At 36.9% G+C, this 17,488-nt stretch overlaps 1 protein-coding gene across 1 annotated transcript; it reads left to right on the forward strand.

The window, feature by feature from the left end:
• Positions 1 to 736: 736 nt before the first annotated feature.
• gp2.L (glycoprotein 2 (zymogen granule membrane) L homeolog) lies at positions 737 to 17,069 on the forward strand. The gene is made up of 10 exons (XM_041575900.1): positions 737 to 887; positions 967 to 1,054; positions 1,141 to 1,188; positions 6,477 to 6,670; positions 8,105 to 8,253; positions 10,488 to 10,730; positions 10,912 to 11,071; positions 13,015 to 13,093; positions 15,189 to 15,200; positions 16,755 to 17,069. The coding sequence occupies exons 2-10, from the start codon at positions 985 to 987 to the stop codon at positions 16,820 to 16,822; spliced, it is 1,023 nt and encodes a 340-aa protein (XP_041431834.1). The 5' UTR covers positions 737 to 887; positions 967 to 984; the 3' UTR covers positions 16,823 to 17,069.
• The last annotated feature ends 419 nt before the right edge of the window (positions 17,070 to 17,488 follow it).

The raw sequence follows: 17,488 nt of genomic DNA on the forward strand, positions 1-17,488 counted from the left end.
CGAACGATTCGAAGGATTTTAATACAACGATCGAAGGAATATCCTTCGATCAAAAAATCTCAGGCAAGCCTATGGGGACCTTCCCCATAGGCTAACATTGACTTCAGTAGCTTTTAGCTGCCGAAGTAGGGGGTCGAAGTTTTTCTTAAAGAGACAGTACTTCGACTATCGAATGGTCGAATAGTCGAACGATTTTTAGTTCGAAACGTTCGATTCGAAGTCGAAGTAGTAGTCGAAGGTCGAAGTAGCCCATTCGATGGTCGAAGTAGCCCAAAAAACACTTCGAAATTCGAAGTTTTTTTAATTCGAATCCTTTACTCGAGCTTTGTAAATGTGCCCCTTAATGTTCGATTGAAGGAATTATCCTTCAATCGTTCGATTGAACTATCTGCGCTAAATCCTTTGACTTCGATATTCAAAGTCAAGGATTTTAATTCCTAGTCGAATATCAAGGGTTAATTAACCCTCGATATTCGACCCTTAGTGAATCGGCCCCTAAAAATAGCTCGAAAATAGAATTTTTAAATTCGAATTTTCACTTTGACCCTTGATAAATCTGCTCCTAAATGAAAATGTTTTGTTTAAACCTACGCTACAGTGGGGGTTTTTTTAGGCGTGTCTAGCCTATCTAGTCTGAACATTACTTTGAATTGCATGCAATAACTATAATGACTGTTGTAAAAAACAATTTTACTGTTTTTATGAAGGTTTGTGCAAACTCTTGGCCAATTCTAGCATTTCCTTGTCTCATGATTAGCTTCATTTCCCAGGCATCTCATCCAAAAGAAGGCAAACACGGCAAGGACGAAATAAAAAGCAATATGTATGAGTATGAATGTAGGCATTTAGACTGGCAAGTTGAAGAAGTGACTTTCATTCCAATCACTGTAAGTACATGGAATGCAAATCGTACTTTATTTATTCCTTTCACATTTTTCTAACTCGATTTCTTGTCTCGTTTTCTAGACTTTTAAATAAGCAGAGATGAATGTCGTCATGATCTTGTTGTCTGCTTTGCCTGTCGCAATTTCATTACAAATCCACCTGAGCAAAGGTAAATATTTACACTGGTTTTTGACTTGTTATTATTATACATATTGTCTTAATAATGGAAGCTATTGTATATTTTTTTATTTGCAGAACAGAATTTCAAGAACTGGACAATGCTTTCAAGAGAAATTGGCCAAGGTAAGGTGTATGTAGATTTTATTTATATTCAACTAGAAACTTACAGCATTCAGTGTGCTCTTGAAATTAACTTTTCCCAGTAGATCTATAGATCTTTTCCAATATGAACTATCACTTGTAGCTTTCAATTGCAGAGATCATGATTCCATACATTTGCTATAATACCTCCGCAGCAAAAGTTTTTCTGTATATCTGTAAAATGTAAGCATCTCCTCTCTCACCCATTCCCCTAACCCGTGCTTCAATCAGATGCACAATTTAAGAGCAGCAATTTAAGCAACATGCAATGAGATCCTCTAAAGACTGGGCTGAGCTGCAGCCACCAACTAGGTGCTTTTTTGTGCCTCTAATGGGGGGAACACAAATAAAAGTCACACGCGTTATTTAAAATGGCTCCTTTGCAAATGTTTAGCACTGCTCACAATGTAAATCAGTTGCTGGCGAATATTACATTGCGCATTTTCGCTAAGCAAAGGTTTAGCTTTAAAACCTGCTCTTGAGTTTCATTACATATTTTGTTGCAAAAAAGGTTTTGCGATTGCAACTTTTTATTCCATTCACTGCAAACCTTAGCAAAAACGATTTGTTCGCAAACTTTGCAAGGAAGTCGTTGAGGTCTCTAATCAGTCAAAAAGGACATAATTAACTAACGTTCGCAAACGTCTTTGCTCAGGTTTTTTTGCGCTAGCGAAACATTCCCACTTAGTCTTCCTGCACTTCTGTCTGGGGTCTTTATAGGGGTTTGTAGTGTGTAGCGCAAGGGTATCCCCTGGAACAACTCCTAGCTATTGCGTCATACATACTTGCAGGTTAGGGAGCATCAGAGGAGGCAAAACAAAGAATAAATAAATAATAATAACTGCCTATGCCTACTGTTTAACATAGTAATTCATAGTTTTATTTCAGCAATTGAAACTTTCTCTTGTGGGCAGTGATGGGCAAATGTATTCGTCAGGCACGAATCTGCAGCGAATTCCTGCCGGCGAATAAATTTGCGAAACCGCTGCAAAAATTCGCCGGCGTAAAAAAAAATGGACACCGTTTTCGCGGAAAATCCACAAATTTTTCAGCAAAATTGAAACGCCCCAAATTCGCCCATCACTACTTGTGGGAACTAAAATTGCTTGCCTTGTTTTGGCATTTAAAAGTCAGTTCCTATCTCTTCCTGTCTTTGTTGCTTTAAAACAATGCATTCAAACGCACAGCCTTCTTTTGGATCATAAGGTACAAAGAAATTAAACTTTTCATCCCATTCCTTATTTATTAGCCATTTGCATGTCTTCTTCCATGCAAATAGGGGCATTTTAAAATGTACTGTGATGATGCATTCTTTCTGCCTGGACTATAGACCATAAAAGTTTGACTTCTCCCCTTGTTATTATCCATTTTACTACCTGACAATCCAGCACCAATTCATTTACTTTAAAGATTAACTTCTTGTGTAAAAGAGTAGCAAGGTTTAGCTAAAGATTAGTTAAAGGGATCCTGTCATTGGAAAACGTGTTTTTTTCAAAATGCATCAGTTAATAGTGCTACTCCAGCAGAATTCTGCACTGAAATCCATTTCTCAAAAGAGCAAACAGATTTTTTTACATCCAATTTTGAAATCTGACATGGGGCTAGACATTTTGTCAATTTCCCAGCTGCCCCTGGTCATGTGACTTGTGCCTGCACTTTAGGAGAGAAATGCTTTCTGGCAGGCTGCTGTTTTTCCTTCTCAATGTAACTGAATGTGTCTCAGCGAGACATGGGTTTTTACTATTGAGTGTTGTTCTTAGATCTACCAGGCAGCTGTTATCTTGTGTTAGGGAGCTGCTATCTGGTTACCTTCCCATTGTTCTTTTGTTTGGCTGCTGGGGGGGAAAAGGGAGGGGGCGATATCACTCCAACTTGCAGTACAGCAGTAAAGATTGATTGAAGTTTATCAGAGCACAAGTCACATGACTTGGGGCAGCTGGGAAATTGACAATATGTCTAGCCCCATGTCAGATTTTCAAAATTGAATATAAAAAAATCTGTTTGCTCTTTTGAGAAATGGATTTCAGTGCAGAATTCTGCTGGAGCAGCACTATTAACTGATTCATTTTGAAATTATTTTTTTTCCCATGACAGTATCCCTTTAAGCATTATCAACACAACCACCCCGATCCTCTCCAGACATATAAAATATCATTTGGTTTGTAGGCTTTCCTTCACTAAACCCATTCACTTTGTCTATTTTATTTTAAATTCTGTATGTAGTTTATACCTTTGTTCAACAAATTCTCAGACAAGTATTCTAATCCAGAAGACTCTATGGGGGAGATTTACTAAAGGGCGAAGTGGCTAACGCTAGCGACTTTTCACCAGAAATCAAATCCGCAGGGACATCGCCAATTCACCAGGGAAAGAGACCATCGCTATCGTTCGTTTGCACTCTATCGCCGGGCAACTTTTCGCTCTTGTGAAAGGTCATTACTCCGCACATTCAGTAAAGTGAGGATTTTACTGAACTTTACCTCTTTCGCCAGAGGTAACTTTGCCACCTCAGACCAGGTGAAGTGCTATAAAGCAGCTACAGTAGATCTTCCTCAATCTTCTGTCACTTACATCTTATCCTGTGAGCCGAAAATGCATTAAAGTTCCAAAAACGCTGGCGACTACCTTTTTTGAAGCGGATTTGCAAAAGTCAACTTTTTTTGGGTAACCGATTTTCTCTGGACATTTCATAACATATGGAACATTCATTTTACAGTGGGCTCATGTGTAGGGCATTATATTAACTCTCTTGTCTTTATTAAGGTTCCCTGAACATTTGTAAGAAAAAGTGGTAACTTCAAGCATTTGCACTAACATTTATAAAAAAGATACAGTACATACAACTTTAAATTACCTGCCGTATGCAAATTAACCTAAGCGCAAGATCACTAGTGGATTTTTGCTAGGCACAAACGAATGCTCTCGATATTCACAGTGAAATTCTCGCACTGCTAAAGTAATGCTAGTGCAAAGTTGCCAGCGTTCGTCGCCCAGATCGCAACTTTGCATATTAGTGAATTAACATAGTAGCAAATTTGCACCTGGTGAAGTGTGCGAATTGGTGCTGGCGACAATTCACCCTTTAGTAATTCTGCCCCTATAAGTTTAATAATGTAGTTCTACCTTCTTGCCATTATTGTGAATTGGTGTAACATTGAAAAAAATAAAGGGAGAATGGTAAAATAATGGTAAAATATAGCACTCTTATCGACAATTATGACAATTTTCATTTTTTTACATTTTTTGATCAATTGAAAATAAAAATAAAAAATAGAGTAAAACTTCAACAATCCTTTTTTTGACAAAAGTTTCTATTGATTTTTTGTCAGATTTTTTAATAAATAAGTAAGCATTCAAATTCAAGCCTTCAAGCCTCTAGCATTACACAAACTCCAAATTTTGATAAATAAGCCCATACCTTACAGGTTTACACTTGATTGAATAAATCAATTCATTGCGATTCATCTCTTTGATTTTTTCAGTTATGCACAACACGGTCACGTTCCTTTAGGATTATACCGTTTTTTTCTCTCTAACCAAGACTAAATAAAGTATAGTAAAGCTATACCCTTTGCATTTAAATCCTGTGTGGAGTTGTGCTTTATGGATTGAGGCTGAGCAAAGCTTTGCCTGCTGCATGGAGCAAGTTTGCCATGTCTTTTCATCTACTAGAATCAGCCCATTTGTAGAAGTCAATGGGAGATGTCATAGGAAAAATGTATGTAACATAGTTATCAGTATCTCAGGTATCATAGTAACATATTATGTTAGGTAGAAAAAAGACACATGTCCATCAAGTTCAACCTTTTAACTTTTTTAACCTGCCAAACTGCCAGTTGACCCAGAGGAAGGCAAAACCTCATCTGAAGCTTTTTCAATTTGCCTCAGAAGGGAAAAAAAATCCTTCCTGACTCAAAAATGACAATCTGACCAGTCCCTGGATCAACTTGTACTATGAGCTATATTCCATAACCCTGTATTCCCTCACTTGCTAAAAAGCCATCCAACTCCATCTTAAAGCTATCTAATGTATGAACCTGTACAACTGATTCAGGGAGAGAATTCCACATCTTCACAGCTCTCACGAAAACCTCTTCCGAATATTTAGGCGGAACCTCTTTTCTTGTAAACGGAATGGATGACCTTGAGTCAGCTGGAAAGACCTACTGGTAAATAAAGCTTTAGAGAGATTATATATATATATATATATATATATATATATATATATATATATATATATATATATATATATATATATATATATATATATATACATATAAAAGCTGTAACGACACGCCCTCCGGTTCTTTTCTTTTAAGATTTATTCAGCATAATTCATGCATATTAAAATCATCGATGCTTTTAATATGCATGAATTATGCTGAATAAATCTTGAAAGAAAAGAACCGGAGTGGGTGTCGTTACAGCTTTCCTTTACAACTCAAGTTAGACACAGCACCCGGAAGTGGATATTAAATGTATAGGGTGTGCGGACACCGAAGGTATAGTATTATATATCTCTAATACAATAATGTCCTGTTTGAGTGATGGAGACCAAAACTGTACGGCATATTCTAGATGGGGCCTTACAAGTGCTCTATACAGTGGAAGAATGACCCCCTCCTCCCTTGACTCTATGCCCCTTTTAATACAGCTCAAGGCCTTATTTGCCCTTGATGCTGCTGACTGGCATTGCTTGCTACAGCCAAGTTTATTATCTACAAGGACTCCAAGGTCCTTTTCCATAATGGATTTGCCTAGTGCAGTCGCTTGGATATTTTTACATCCCAGGTGCATGACTTTACATTTCTCAACATTGAATCTCATTTGCCACTTAGCTGCCCAGATTGCCAGTTTGTCAAGATCCTGTTGCAAGGATGCCACATCCTGGATGGAATTATTTGGCTGGATAGCTTTGTGTCATCTGCAAATGTGGTTTATTTGATTCAAGTTTTTCTAATTTTTTGATAGTTTATAAATCCAAGTTTTTGTTCATGTTTTTTTTCAATCTTGTTTGCCTAATTAATAACTAAGCTAATATTTCAGGTTTATTCCAAGTAGAAAAAATTAGAATTTTTTACAAATTTAAATTTCGATAAATATGGACAGTAGTAGCTGCAGACACAGGTAACACCTTCTTACCAATCAAGCCCAAAGTTTTATCTTTATGGAAAAGATGTAGATTTGGATAAAGCCAGAGCTAAACTGAAATAATTGCATTATACATGTTTGCAGAAGTATAATATTCTCCTTCCTTCTTACTGTGATAGACTCTTCTCCTACATTGTCCTGTGGATTAACATATACTGAAGTCACTTTCAAGAAAAGTGACCTAATAGCTTGGAAGGTGGATGTCCCAAATATACATCTAGAACACAGTACGTGTGCCGAGCTTCTGTATAGCAGTGACGCAGTAATAGTACGATGGCAGAATGGAATGGAAGAATGTCGGAACACAATAACTGTATGTATTCCATATGTTTATGATGTGTTTAACTCACGCAAGTTTTTGTCTTTAAAACTGCTTTAATTTTTGAATTGGCCTACCATTCAAAATGACTTCCTTGCAGTCTGATTATTATAGTTATTGGCTATTGACAGATAATCCTGGCAATTGGCTCCTTCCATTGCTCATTCCATAGGTAGAGAGTTGTCAACAAGGAATGAGCATAAATATAAATTCATAGTAGCCTAACATGCAGAATGATTTCCTATGAGCTATCAGCTAGGGGCTTAAGACAGAAATGTTTGACTGTTGACCCTTCCATTACTCATACATTAGGTAGAGATTTGATGAGTTGGGTCATATCTACCTCTGACTTTCCATAATATGTAGTCATTCAGCTTTTGGGTCAGTCAACAAGAACATTACATTTTTGGCATTCATTTGTGTGCAAATGTGCCTGGATGCAAGTGATTATTGAATGAGCACTATCAGAGCCGGGCCGCACTGGCATGCGCCAGTTTAGCATGCGCGAATGGCCGATCGCGTGCGCATGCGTGAATGGCTAGGTGCGGCGCCGGTTTACCGCTCTCGCATGCGCTAATTGCCGCTCTTGCGTGCGCATGCGCTAATTAGAGTTCTTGAGCATGAGCACAAGCAAAAAAATCCTAAAATGCCACAGATAGTCGGACAGAGAAGGGAACCGGACTAGAGGTAGGTGACAGAGGCGGTACGTGCATGGCGCCCCCCCAACTTTGCGCCCTAGGCACGTGCCTTCTCTGCCTACCCCTAGTTCCGGCCCTGAGCACTATGGGTAACGTGATTTTTGTACTAGCACTTGCATCAAGAGCATTAAGAAATGAGACCCTCAGAGTGTTGCTTTCTATTATTCAGCTATTTCAAGTTATATCCTTTTTTTAATGATATTTGGTTCAGTCATCTGAAATACTGAGGTGAATGCTATATTTATTGTCTCCAAAGAATTATATTTCATATTACATAATTTACATTTCTTAATTGCTATGCAAATTATGTCATTTATGAAACACATTTTAAAATATCTGAGGGTACGTTTACTTAGGAAAAGTCATGTGCAGGTCAACAAAAATTCAACCGGCACCCGACTCTAACCCGCCCGCTCCCAACCAGCCCCCTACCCATACCCAGCTGGCACCGACAATCTATAGATCCGAGCATGACCCACCCATCTCTGACATCATGAAAGGGGGGCTGGGCAGGTGTGCAGATCTAAATGGAGGCGGATGAAGTTGAGTAAGTAATGCTGGTGGGGAGAGCAGAAGAAGAGCTGAACCTGAACTTGTCACTGACCTACAAAATGGTTGGGTGGGTTTGGGCCATCGCACACATCACTACTTTGAAAAGATACTTAATATTTGAAAAATAACATTGCTATACATTCAATATAGTATTTATGTACCTTTCTTTTATTTGCAGAAAACTGATGCCATGGTAACATTTGGGAACACTATTCACTTGCCTCCTGATTCATCACCAGTTATAGAAGAGATTTTTGTGAATGTCAAGTGCAGTTATCCACTGAATATAAATGTATCTCTTGAAAGCGTCTTGACGCCTGACCTAAGGTTTTATTTTTTATTATTATTATTGCTATCTCTTCCTTCTAATGTGGTATCATCTTCAGATCTCCAGTCATACCATTCATTTTACACTTTACACTTTACAATGTACAATGGGCATCCATTTTCTTGTTATGGTCAATGTTTAATCTATCTTTATATTTCTATTAATTACTTTATTGTAGTTTTTAATTTTTATAAAGCCCCTAAAGTTTCCTCAGTGGAGGACAATACATTGGAAAATACAAATAAATAGAATAATCCGATGACATTTCATAACAGTAGCAGTAAAGAAATAATACATTTAACAAATAGTGTATGGAATATGGAAATAATAATCTAGATTGGCTTCTAATGAAAAAAAAAATCAGTCCAATGATAGCAATAGTTTATAGAGGTTATTTATAAAGTGCAGGGCTGTGTGCAAACAGGGTCACCATCAGAAACTCTGGGGCCCCATAACAGTTATTTATATATGGCATCTCATGCACAAAAGAGCACAGTATTAACATTTTTGGCTAGCGTTCTTGGTTGCACTACACACACAAGCAATTAGCAGTTGGCAAAAATGTTGAACTTGCTGGTGTATTTTGTTCAGCCATAGCTACTATAATACAAACTCATAAATCATTTTATTGAAAAGCAGGGGTGTAACTGTAGAGGGAACATGCCCTGAAACTGCTGGGGGCCCAAAAACTATAGGGGCCCATTAGGATTGATAAGCAGCTGCATTATATATTTATGGAAAATACCCAAAAGTTTAGGACCCCAGTGAGCTTGCTGTGGGGCCCAATAACTAGTCAAACTAGTGGTTTGCGGAGTGAAACACATGAATCCCAAGGTGTTTTGAGAGTTGGGCCCATAGTTCGTCAAGGAATTTTTTTTTCCATTACCCTTCATTATGTATTGTGCATCAGTATGCATCAATATTTTAGAATATAGCATGACAGCTATGGATGCTTAAAGGGGACCCGTCACCCAAAAAATTATTCAGCATCCTATTTTATCTCATTAGTCAAGCAAAATTAACTTTAATTACACTATATAAATTATTTGAATCTTGTTTCCTTCAGTCTGGGAATTCATAATTATAACAAGCAGGCAGCAGCCATTTTGTGGACACTGTTATTAAGACAAGCCTTGTACAGGGGACTGTGTGGAGAGCAGTGACATCTAGGAAGTGCTGAATGGAAAGAGGAAGTAATTGTTTGCCCTGCCAATATGTCTAAAGCATTGGGGAGGGGCAGACAATATTTGATTGACAGCTGAGATTTTTAAATGAGCTTACAACAGCTATGAATGGTTTAATAAAAAATAGAAATTGGATTTCATGTTTAATTTGAGAATATTGAAAAGCAGGGGTGTAACTGTAGAGGGAACATGCCCTGAAACTGCTGGGGGCCCAAAAACTATAGGGGCCCATTAGGATTGATAAGCAGCTGCATTATATATTTATGGAAAACACCCAAAAGTTTAGGTTTTAGTGAGCTTGCTGTGGGGCCCAATAACTAGTAATCCCACTATTGGAAAGTTCATGTAGGTAACAGCTCATGTAATTCAGTAAATAGATCCAAATAGCTGATGTTACTCTATAATAAGTAGGTTCATATATGTATAGTTCCATTAATTAATTTGCTAATGATTCAGTCAGTTGATTGGAGTCCAGTGGAATTTAATTCCTTGGTGGTCAGTGGAGTTTTCCCCTCCCTGCTTAAAGGAGAGACAGAGGTAAGCACAGACAACTCCCCTGTCAATTAATGTATTAATATAACTTTATACGTAACTTACGTAAATTTCAACAAAAATGGGCACAAATGCTGCACTTTTCGCAGATCTCCGTGTTCTAAAATGCAGTTCAGAGACCTGCATGCATGCCATGAATAAAATATTGGCAGCATTTGGCATCACTGTATTCAGAAGGAGCCGGTAGGGGAGGCACATAGGTGTAATCCTCTAATTGTTCCCTAACTTCTGCATCATTCAGACACATAAGTTAGGGTCAACTATGGGTGAAGGAGCCCTGTACTTACCACCTCCCCATGGTAAGAAGTAAGGACAGGCCAGGCTTAGACCCACCAATGCTGGACTTTGCACCCAGTACTAGATTTCCAATACAGTGCAAGGCACACAGTACAGAAAGAACTATCTAGCATTTATCTAGCATTTGTGGTAATAGTAAATGGCCCCTTGTTTGTATCCTTGTGTCGATTAACTAATATACATTTTTGTTATTTCTATAGCACAATAAATATGAACATTGGTGCCAATGGAAAGATTACAGTGGGCATGGCTTTGTATAAGGATTCAGGATACAGCACACCATATGAAGAAGCAGTAGTTAAGATATCAACAAAATCCTTGTTGTATGTTGGAGTATTTATCAAAGAATATCAACCATTGTTCCACATTGTATTAAAAAATTGCTTTGCCACTCCTACAAATAATATTTATAATCCAACAAAGTATTTCATCATTGAGAATGGGTAAGTTAGGTATAATAGAAGCTTATTACAGAAACAGTTTTTTTTTTGGTCATTTCTAATGGTGACTCCCTTATCCTTTGAGCACCTAATTGAGCAACTGAAATGTAAATGGAAAAGTAGCAAGATATAAATAATTCACAACTGGTCCCATTATTATAAAATGTACTCCATTGTTTTGCAGATGTCCTAATACGTATGATGGCACCATAAGTGTGTCTGCTAATGGTATCTCAACTGAAGCACAGTTCTCTCTACAAATATTCAGATTTATTGGTGAATATACAGCTGTCTTCCTGCACTGTGAGGTTTATCTTTGTGAAAAGACTTTATTGTGTTCACCTGTAAGTAAAGCCCCAGCTGTTTTTTCTTCTGCTGTGGTTGATGAAATAATTTTGTTAGGTGCTACAGGTATGGGACCTATTATATAAAATGCTCGGGACCTGAGGTTTAAGGGGTCTTTCTCTAATTTGGACCACCATACCTACTAAAAATAATTTAAACATTAAATAAAACAAATTGCTGGTTTTGCCAACATATAGGGGCCCATTTACTTAGCTCGAGTGAAGGAATGGAATAAAAAAACTTTGAATTTCGAATGTTATTTTGGCTACTTCGATATTCGAAGTCGAAGGATTTCAATTCGGCAGTCGAATATCGAGGGTTAATTAACCCTCGATATTCGACCATAAGTAAATTTGCCCCTAAGGATTAATTATATATTATTTGGGATTAAGTGCAAGGTACTGTTTTCTTATTACAGAGAAAATGGAAATAATTATTTAAAATTATTATTTTTATTTTTAAAATTGTAAATTATTCAATTATAATGGAGTCTATAGGCCTTCCTGTATCTCTCTGGATAATGTGTTTCTGCATAACATATACCGTACCTGTAATCTAAGAACCTGAGAGGTTGAAGCAGATAGACTATTCATTAGATAGGTTGCCCAATTTACATAACTTCCAGACAGGCCCAGATTTGTGGCAAGGCCACAAAGGCCTGGGCCTAGGGCGGCACGATTTCAAGGGCGGCATGCCGCCCCAGCCGCATCATCTGCCAATGCACTGAGGACTGCACGCATAAAAAATTGCCTACAGCTTCTTACTGAGCGCATGCAGTCCGCAGTGCAGATAGGGACAAGTGAAGGGTGTGCGCGCTCACTTAAGCATGGGGTGGAGCAGAAAAACTGAAGCCGGCCTAGGGGAGCCGGAAATCCAACCCTGCTCAAGAGAAATACTAACACATGTATCAAACTTCAACTTGACAGTAGAATCCCTCTCTGGTAAGTTCTCAATGCACTCAAGGATTCATTGTTTTGCTTTCATCTATTTGTGGCTCCTCTGTTTGGCCAATTCATTACTACATCATTAAGGGTGGAGGATCATAGTTCAAATGTGTTGGGGCATCCGATGGAATGATATTGTTATCCCACACAAAAAAGTTAATCATCAGAAGAACCTAAAACGGGTTTTGATTATGGAAAATTAATGATTGGTCTGCTCACCTCAGATCTGAGACCAGGGGTTGATATGCTGCTATACCATTAGGATAGGATAGATTGGGGGGCAACATAATGAATACACATGGTGGTATTCGAATTTTAACATAAAAAGTAGCTTTCTGCATAAAAATTGGAAAAGCTTTTTTCTTAACACCTGATTTATGGGCTATTTAAATAAATTATCTTTTCTAATATATGCAAAGGTGGTTTAAAGGACTATTTGTGAGAATTAATATGCATTGTTCAGAAGAAATTAGGCATTCAAATATTTTTTTTTTTATCTGAACCCCTGCACAGCACTATATTATCCTATTATTATGAAGCACACACATTATAAAGAATGTAAGGCTAAAAAGCTATATGTGTCATTATGGTTGCCATATAAACAATATAACAATGACATCTTCTCAGATGAACTCCAAAGGTGTATAGCTTCTCTAGAATTCAGTAGTCTGACCGGTTAACACAGGGAGACCCATTTATAAACAGTTTCATTCTAGTGGTTTTGTTTTGAGTGTTTGAAAACCACGAATAAACTAATTTTCTCTGAAACCATGAATGTCATGAAAGCTATTAAAAGGACGATGTGCAAAAAAATAGAAAAAACCTCGTAAACCTCGAAAGCTTTTGGGACAATTACTAGTGAAATACAAGAAAACATTATTTTTTTTAGAGATTTGTGAGAAAAAAAGAAATTCTAATGTTAGTAAATAGACTGGTGATTGTATTGTTTCCATTCTTCACAGTTTATTTTTACTGTTTACTATTCTTTTAAATTATAGAGTTGCCCCAGAAGTGGCTTGCGGAGTGAAACACATGAATCCCAAGGTGTTTTGAGAGTTGGGCCCATTGTTCTTCAAGGTATTTTTTTTCTCCATTACCCTTCATTATGCTATGTATCATCAGTATGCATCAATATTTTAGAATATAGCATGACAGCTATGGATGCTTAAAGGGGACCCGTCACCCAAAAAATTATTCAAAATCCTATTTTATCTCATTAGTCAAGCAAAACGAACTTTAATTACACTAATTAAATTATTTGAATCTTGTTTCCTTCAGTCTAGGAATTCATAATTATAGCAAGCAGGCAGCAGCCATTATGTGGACACTGTTATTAAGACAAGCCTTGTATCATCTCAGAATCTTGTTTGTGCACCAGAATGGGGGACCTGATGTCCATCCCCATGTACTGGCTACACAATTAAATGGTGAAGAGAACAGGGGACTGTGTGGAGAGCAGTGACATGTAGGAAGTGCTGAATGGAAAGTGAAAGTAATTGTCTGCCCTGCCAATACATGTCTAAAGCATTGAGGAGGGGCAGACAATATTTGATTGACAGCTGAGATTTTTAAATGAGCTTTCAACAGCTATGAATGCTTTAATAAAAAATAGAAATTGTATTTCATGTTTAATTTGAAAAGAACTTTAATTATACAGTTTTTTGTGTCTGGGTGACAGGTCCACTTTAAGAATTTAATATTTTAAATTCTAAAACAAAGGAAAGTAGTCTATATGCTGGATTACACTGGTAAATGGGGCCATTAGCAGTTTGCTAAAGTGGTGAGGAGTTGTAGCCACTCAAGGTTAAAAGATGTAGGCAGAAAAGGAATCAAGCAAACAGGACAAAAATCAGGGCAGGCAGCAGGCTGAGGCATGGTTAGTACACATGAGAGAGGTTAGAATCAGGAAATCCATCTGAATCAGGCATGGAACAGGGACTGGAACAAGATAGGGACTCAGCAACAAGGCAAGGGACTCAATGTAGCTACAGCAGGACAGCATACTGGATTAAGCAGGTGATCTTAAAAATTAAGCAGCTAACTCTTACAGTATATGATGATGTTAACAAGTTAGGAGGATGAAACAGTGCTAAAAAGAGAGCTAGTGAAACTGTTCACAGAGTAACTTATCAGAACAAAATCTAGAATCCCCCAGTGGCTCAACTAAGTAATGCAACATTTCAATACACAAGCTAATGTTTGAATCCTGTATGAGTCCAGTCAAGATTTATGGTCATTGACTTCAGGGTATTACTAATGAATCCAATTATTATTCTTGAGTTCAAATTTTCTGATTATTGAAATGTTAATCAGAAGCTGCTTGGAAAGTCAGCCCTTGTAACGTATTCTTGGGCAGCAATACAACCCTTGGGCAGCAATACAACTTGTCCAGGTTATACTTTACAAGGATAGTTTAAACCACTAATAGTGTGGGCTTAATTGATGCATCCTGCCCACATAGCCACCCCCATGTCTTCTTCAAAATAATAATTTGCCTACGGAATAAATGTTCCTTCATTGTGCCCTGTAGGTATAGGCAAAGTAGGAAGTAGGTGTATGCATTCTCTGCTATACCTTTAGGGTAAGGACACACGAGGAGATTCAGGGAGATTTTGTCGCCTGGCTACTAATCGCCTTGTCTTTTGAGCAACTATCTCCCTGAACTGCCTCAGCGTTTTTCCCCATAGGCTACAATGAAAAATTGCCTGCGCTAATGCACACACGGCGATGCGTTTTCAATAGTTGCCTGAAATTGCCTCACTGAGGCAACTTTGGGCAACTATTGAAAACGCATCACCGTGTGTGCATTAGCGCAGGCAACTTTTCATTGTAGCCTATGGGGAAAAACGCTGAGGCAGTTCAGGGAGATAGTTGCTCAAAAGACAAGGCGATTAGTAGCCAGGCGACAAAATCTCCCTGAATCTCCTCGTGTGTCCTTACCCTTAGAGCTACACACTGGGGTAAAAGATTTCTATATTGTAGCTCTCATTGTTTTGTCCCAAACTTACAAACAGTCCATAATCATCATGAGTGTGATTCCAGAGTGAAAATAACAGCTCAGTTCAATTTGTTTTGTTGCTGTGTACATAAACATTGTTTATCTTCTGCAAATATGTGTACTGATTGCCTCCCTGCTGTAATTTAATGTTACTTCTTTTTCTTTCATATACAGAAGATAACAGTGGTAAGTGATAACAAATTTTTTTATCCAAAATTATAATGACCATTAGGGAATGACCATTGGGCAATTAAAAATACACTTTCTCATTGGGGAATGACCATTGGGGAATTAAAAATACACTTTCTCATTTAGTCTGTTTGCTACTCAATATGGTTAATTAAATGGTGCTTATTTATAACTCTATCCTTTCTTCTCTTAAATATATATCTCTATGTGTCTAAGCTATTAAATATATATATATATATATATATATATATATATATATATATATATATATATATATATATATATATATATATATAAAAAAATATATATTCTTTACAACTTATCTTCTTCTCTGGCAAATCTCTCAATAACAGGCTTCTACTGAAATTCCATTTTGATGGTTACACTTAGACCCTGGGGAGGCATATTTAACAAAATCCAAATTAATACATGGTGGAGCTTTTTTTCATTAGGAAAATCTTGAAAACTTCCCAAACTAGAATGTGGGCTTATTTATTAAAAATTCTTAAAAAAAACACAGCAAAGTCACATTCCGTTTTCAAACATGTCCTTATACAAACAGTGGGACTGCTCATATCTCATTGTGGAAGGAGAGGGGAAGGATAACATGATGTATGCGTTTGTTGAGTGTCTTTGTCATGCAAAGTGAAAAGAGCCACATGGCAAATTTTTGATGTGGGTTCACAAAAACGTTGTCCGCTGACAAAAAAAAGTCTGCGGTGAATCTGTCCATGGCTAGAATTTTCATTAATAAACATCAAAAAATAGTGATAAAATGATAATATACTGTATGTAATGGTGTACTTTATTCAAACACAAATTGTTAGGTGCTATCTTAAACATACAATAATACATAATTACACAAAAAAATTCATATGTCTTTGCTTTTTAATTGCAATACCACTTTATCGCCCACCATTATATTAACCCCACCTTGTTATAGAACAGGAAGCAATGTAGCCAGATCTTAGGAATCTATCCTTCAGATTAGAAATTCCTTGTTTATAGATTCCTGTACTCTGTTTCAATAGGGCTTATCCAAACAGGAGGGTTGAGAACCAGGGAGAGAGAACTTGATCAAGTAACTTGAATTGAAAGCAAATAGGGTGACCCAATACTGCCAATCACAAGGGACACTAAACAATCCCAGACAGGATCTTGTTTCAAATAGTGAGGTTAACCTTTGCCCTCCCTATGTCTTATACCTCAGAGAACCACTTTACCAATCAGTAAATACCTCTTTACCAGTCAGTGAGTACTTTTATAGGTAGAGCTAGATGTTTTGCTAAACCCTAACACTACGCTATATTAGCTCCATACATATATACTTTTTTTTTTAGTTAAAATTCATCATACCTTTCTGATTTATTGTATCACCATTCTTCAGCTCTCCAGCTTTAATTTCTAGCTACAGTAACATACGGTATCCTTCTTTAAATCTTCCCAAATTAAACAAAACATAAAATCTTCAAGATGAAGTGCAGTATAAAGGTATGTCTACCTACATTGTGCCAATGATAAAATACTTTTTTTTTTATTTCCTTTCCACAGGAGCTGGAAATTGCTTGGATAAACTGACTTTTGCAGCATTTCTACTGGCGTTTTCTTTTTTTACATAAAAATTGCTGTCAGTCACTCATTGATCAACTGGGTGAATTTTGCATTTTTTTCTGATAAACATATGCAGTTTGTCAGTTAGTCAATCATAACTTGAGATTTTGGGGAAAAAAAAAAAGAAATATATATATATATATATATATATATATATAACATTTTTAATATTTATATGATTGTATAGCTTGTTTATTTGAATATATTTAATTTATAAACAATACATCACTCTCTATTTTGTTAATTCTGACCTCAATAAACCACTATTACATCAAAAGAGCATTTTGTTTTTCTAATGTCCAGCCTTCTTTAAGGAGGGTTAAATGTTTCATAAAACTCTTCTTTTACACTCATAAGCTCACCAAAATGTTTAATGCCAATAATTGCATTGAATCAAGCTCAGAGAGTAGTATGACCACAGGAAGCAGGGAAAATTCTCATTTGAGGCTCATTTTGAATCAGTTGGGCCAAACAAACTGGATTAAGCAGTACTATTATGAAAGGTTTATGTTCAATTTACCTAATTACTTTAACAACCCTACCAGGAATATTTATTTGTATATGGAAAGCACCAAATATGTGGCCAAAGTTTGTGCTCTCCGTGTTAAAGGAACAGTAACACCAAAAATATAATGTAGTGTTCCCCTGCACTGGTAAAACTGATGTGTTTGCTT

Source organism: Xenopus laevis, chromosome 9_10L (genome assembly GCF_017654675.1).
Source record: "Xenopus laevis strain J_2021 chromosome 9_10L, Xenopus_laevis_v10.1, whole genome shotgun sequence".
Lineage (NCBI taxonomy): Eukaryota > Metazoa > Chordata > Amphibia > Anura > Pipidae > Xenopus > Xenopus laevis.

Bases quoted from the DNA above. Each gene is read 5' to 3' on its own strand.
- gp2.L (XM_041575900.1), top strand. From the start codon at position 985: ATGAATGTCGTCATGATCTTGTTGTCTGCTTTGCCTGTCGCAATTTCA. The intron at 1,055-1,140 runs GTAAATATTTAC...TTTTATTTGCAG, and splicing joins ACAAATCCACCTGAGCAAAG to AACAGAATTTCAAGAACTGG. The intron at 11,072-13,014 runs GTAAGTAAAGCC...TTTAAATTATAG, and splicing joins AGACTTTATTGTGTTCACCT to AGTTGCCCCAGAAGTGGCTT.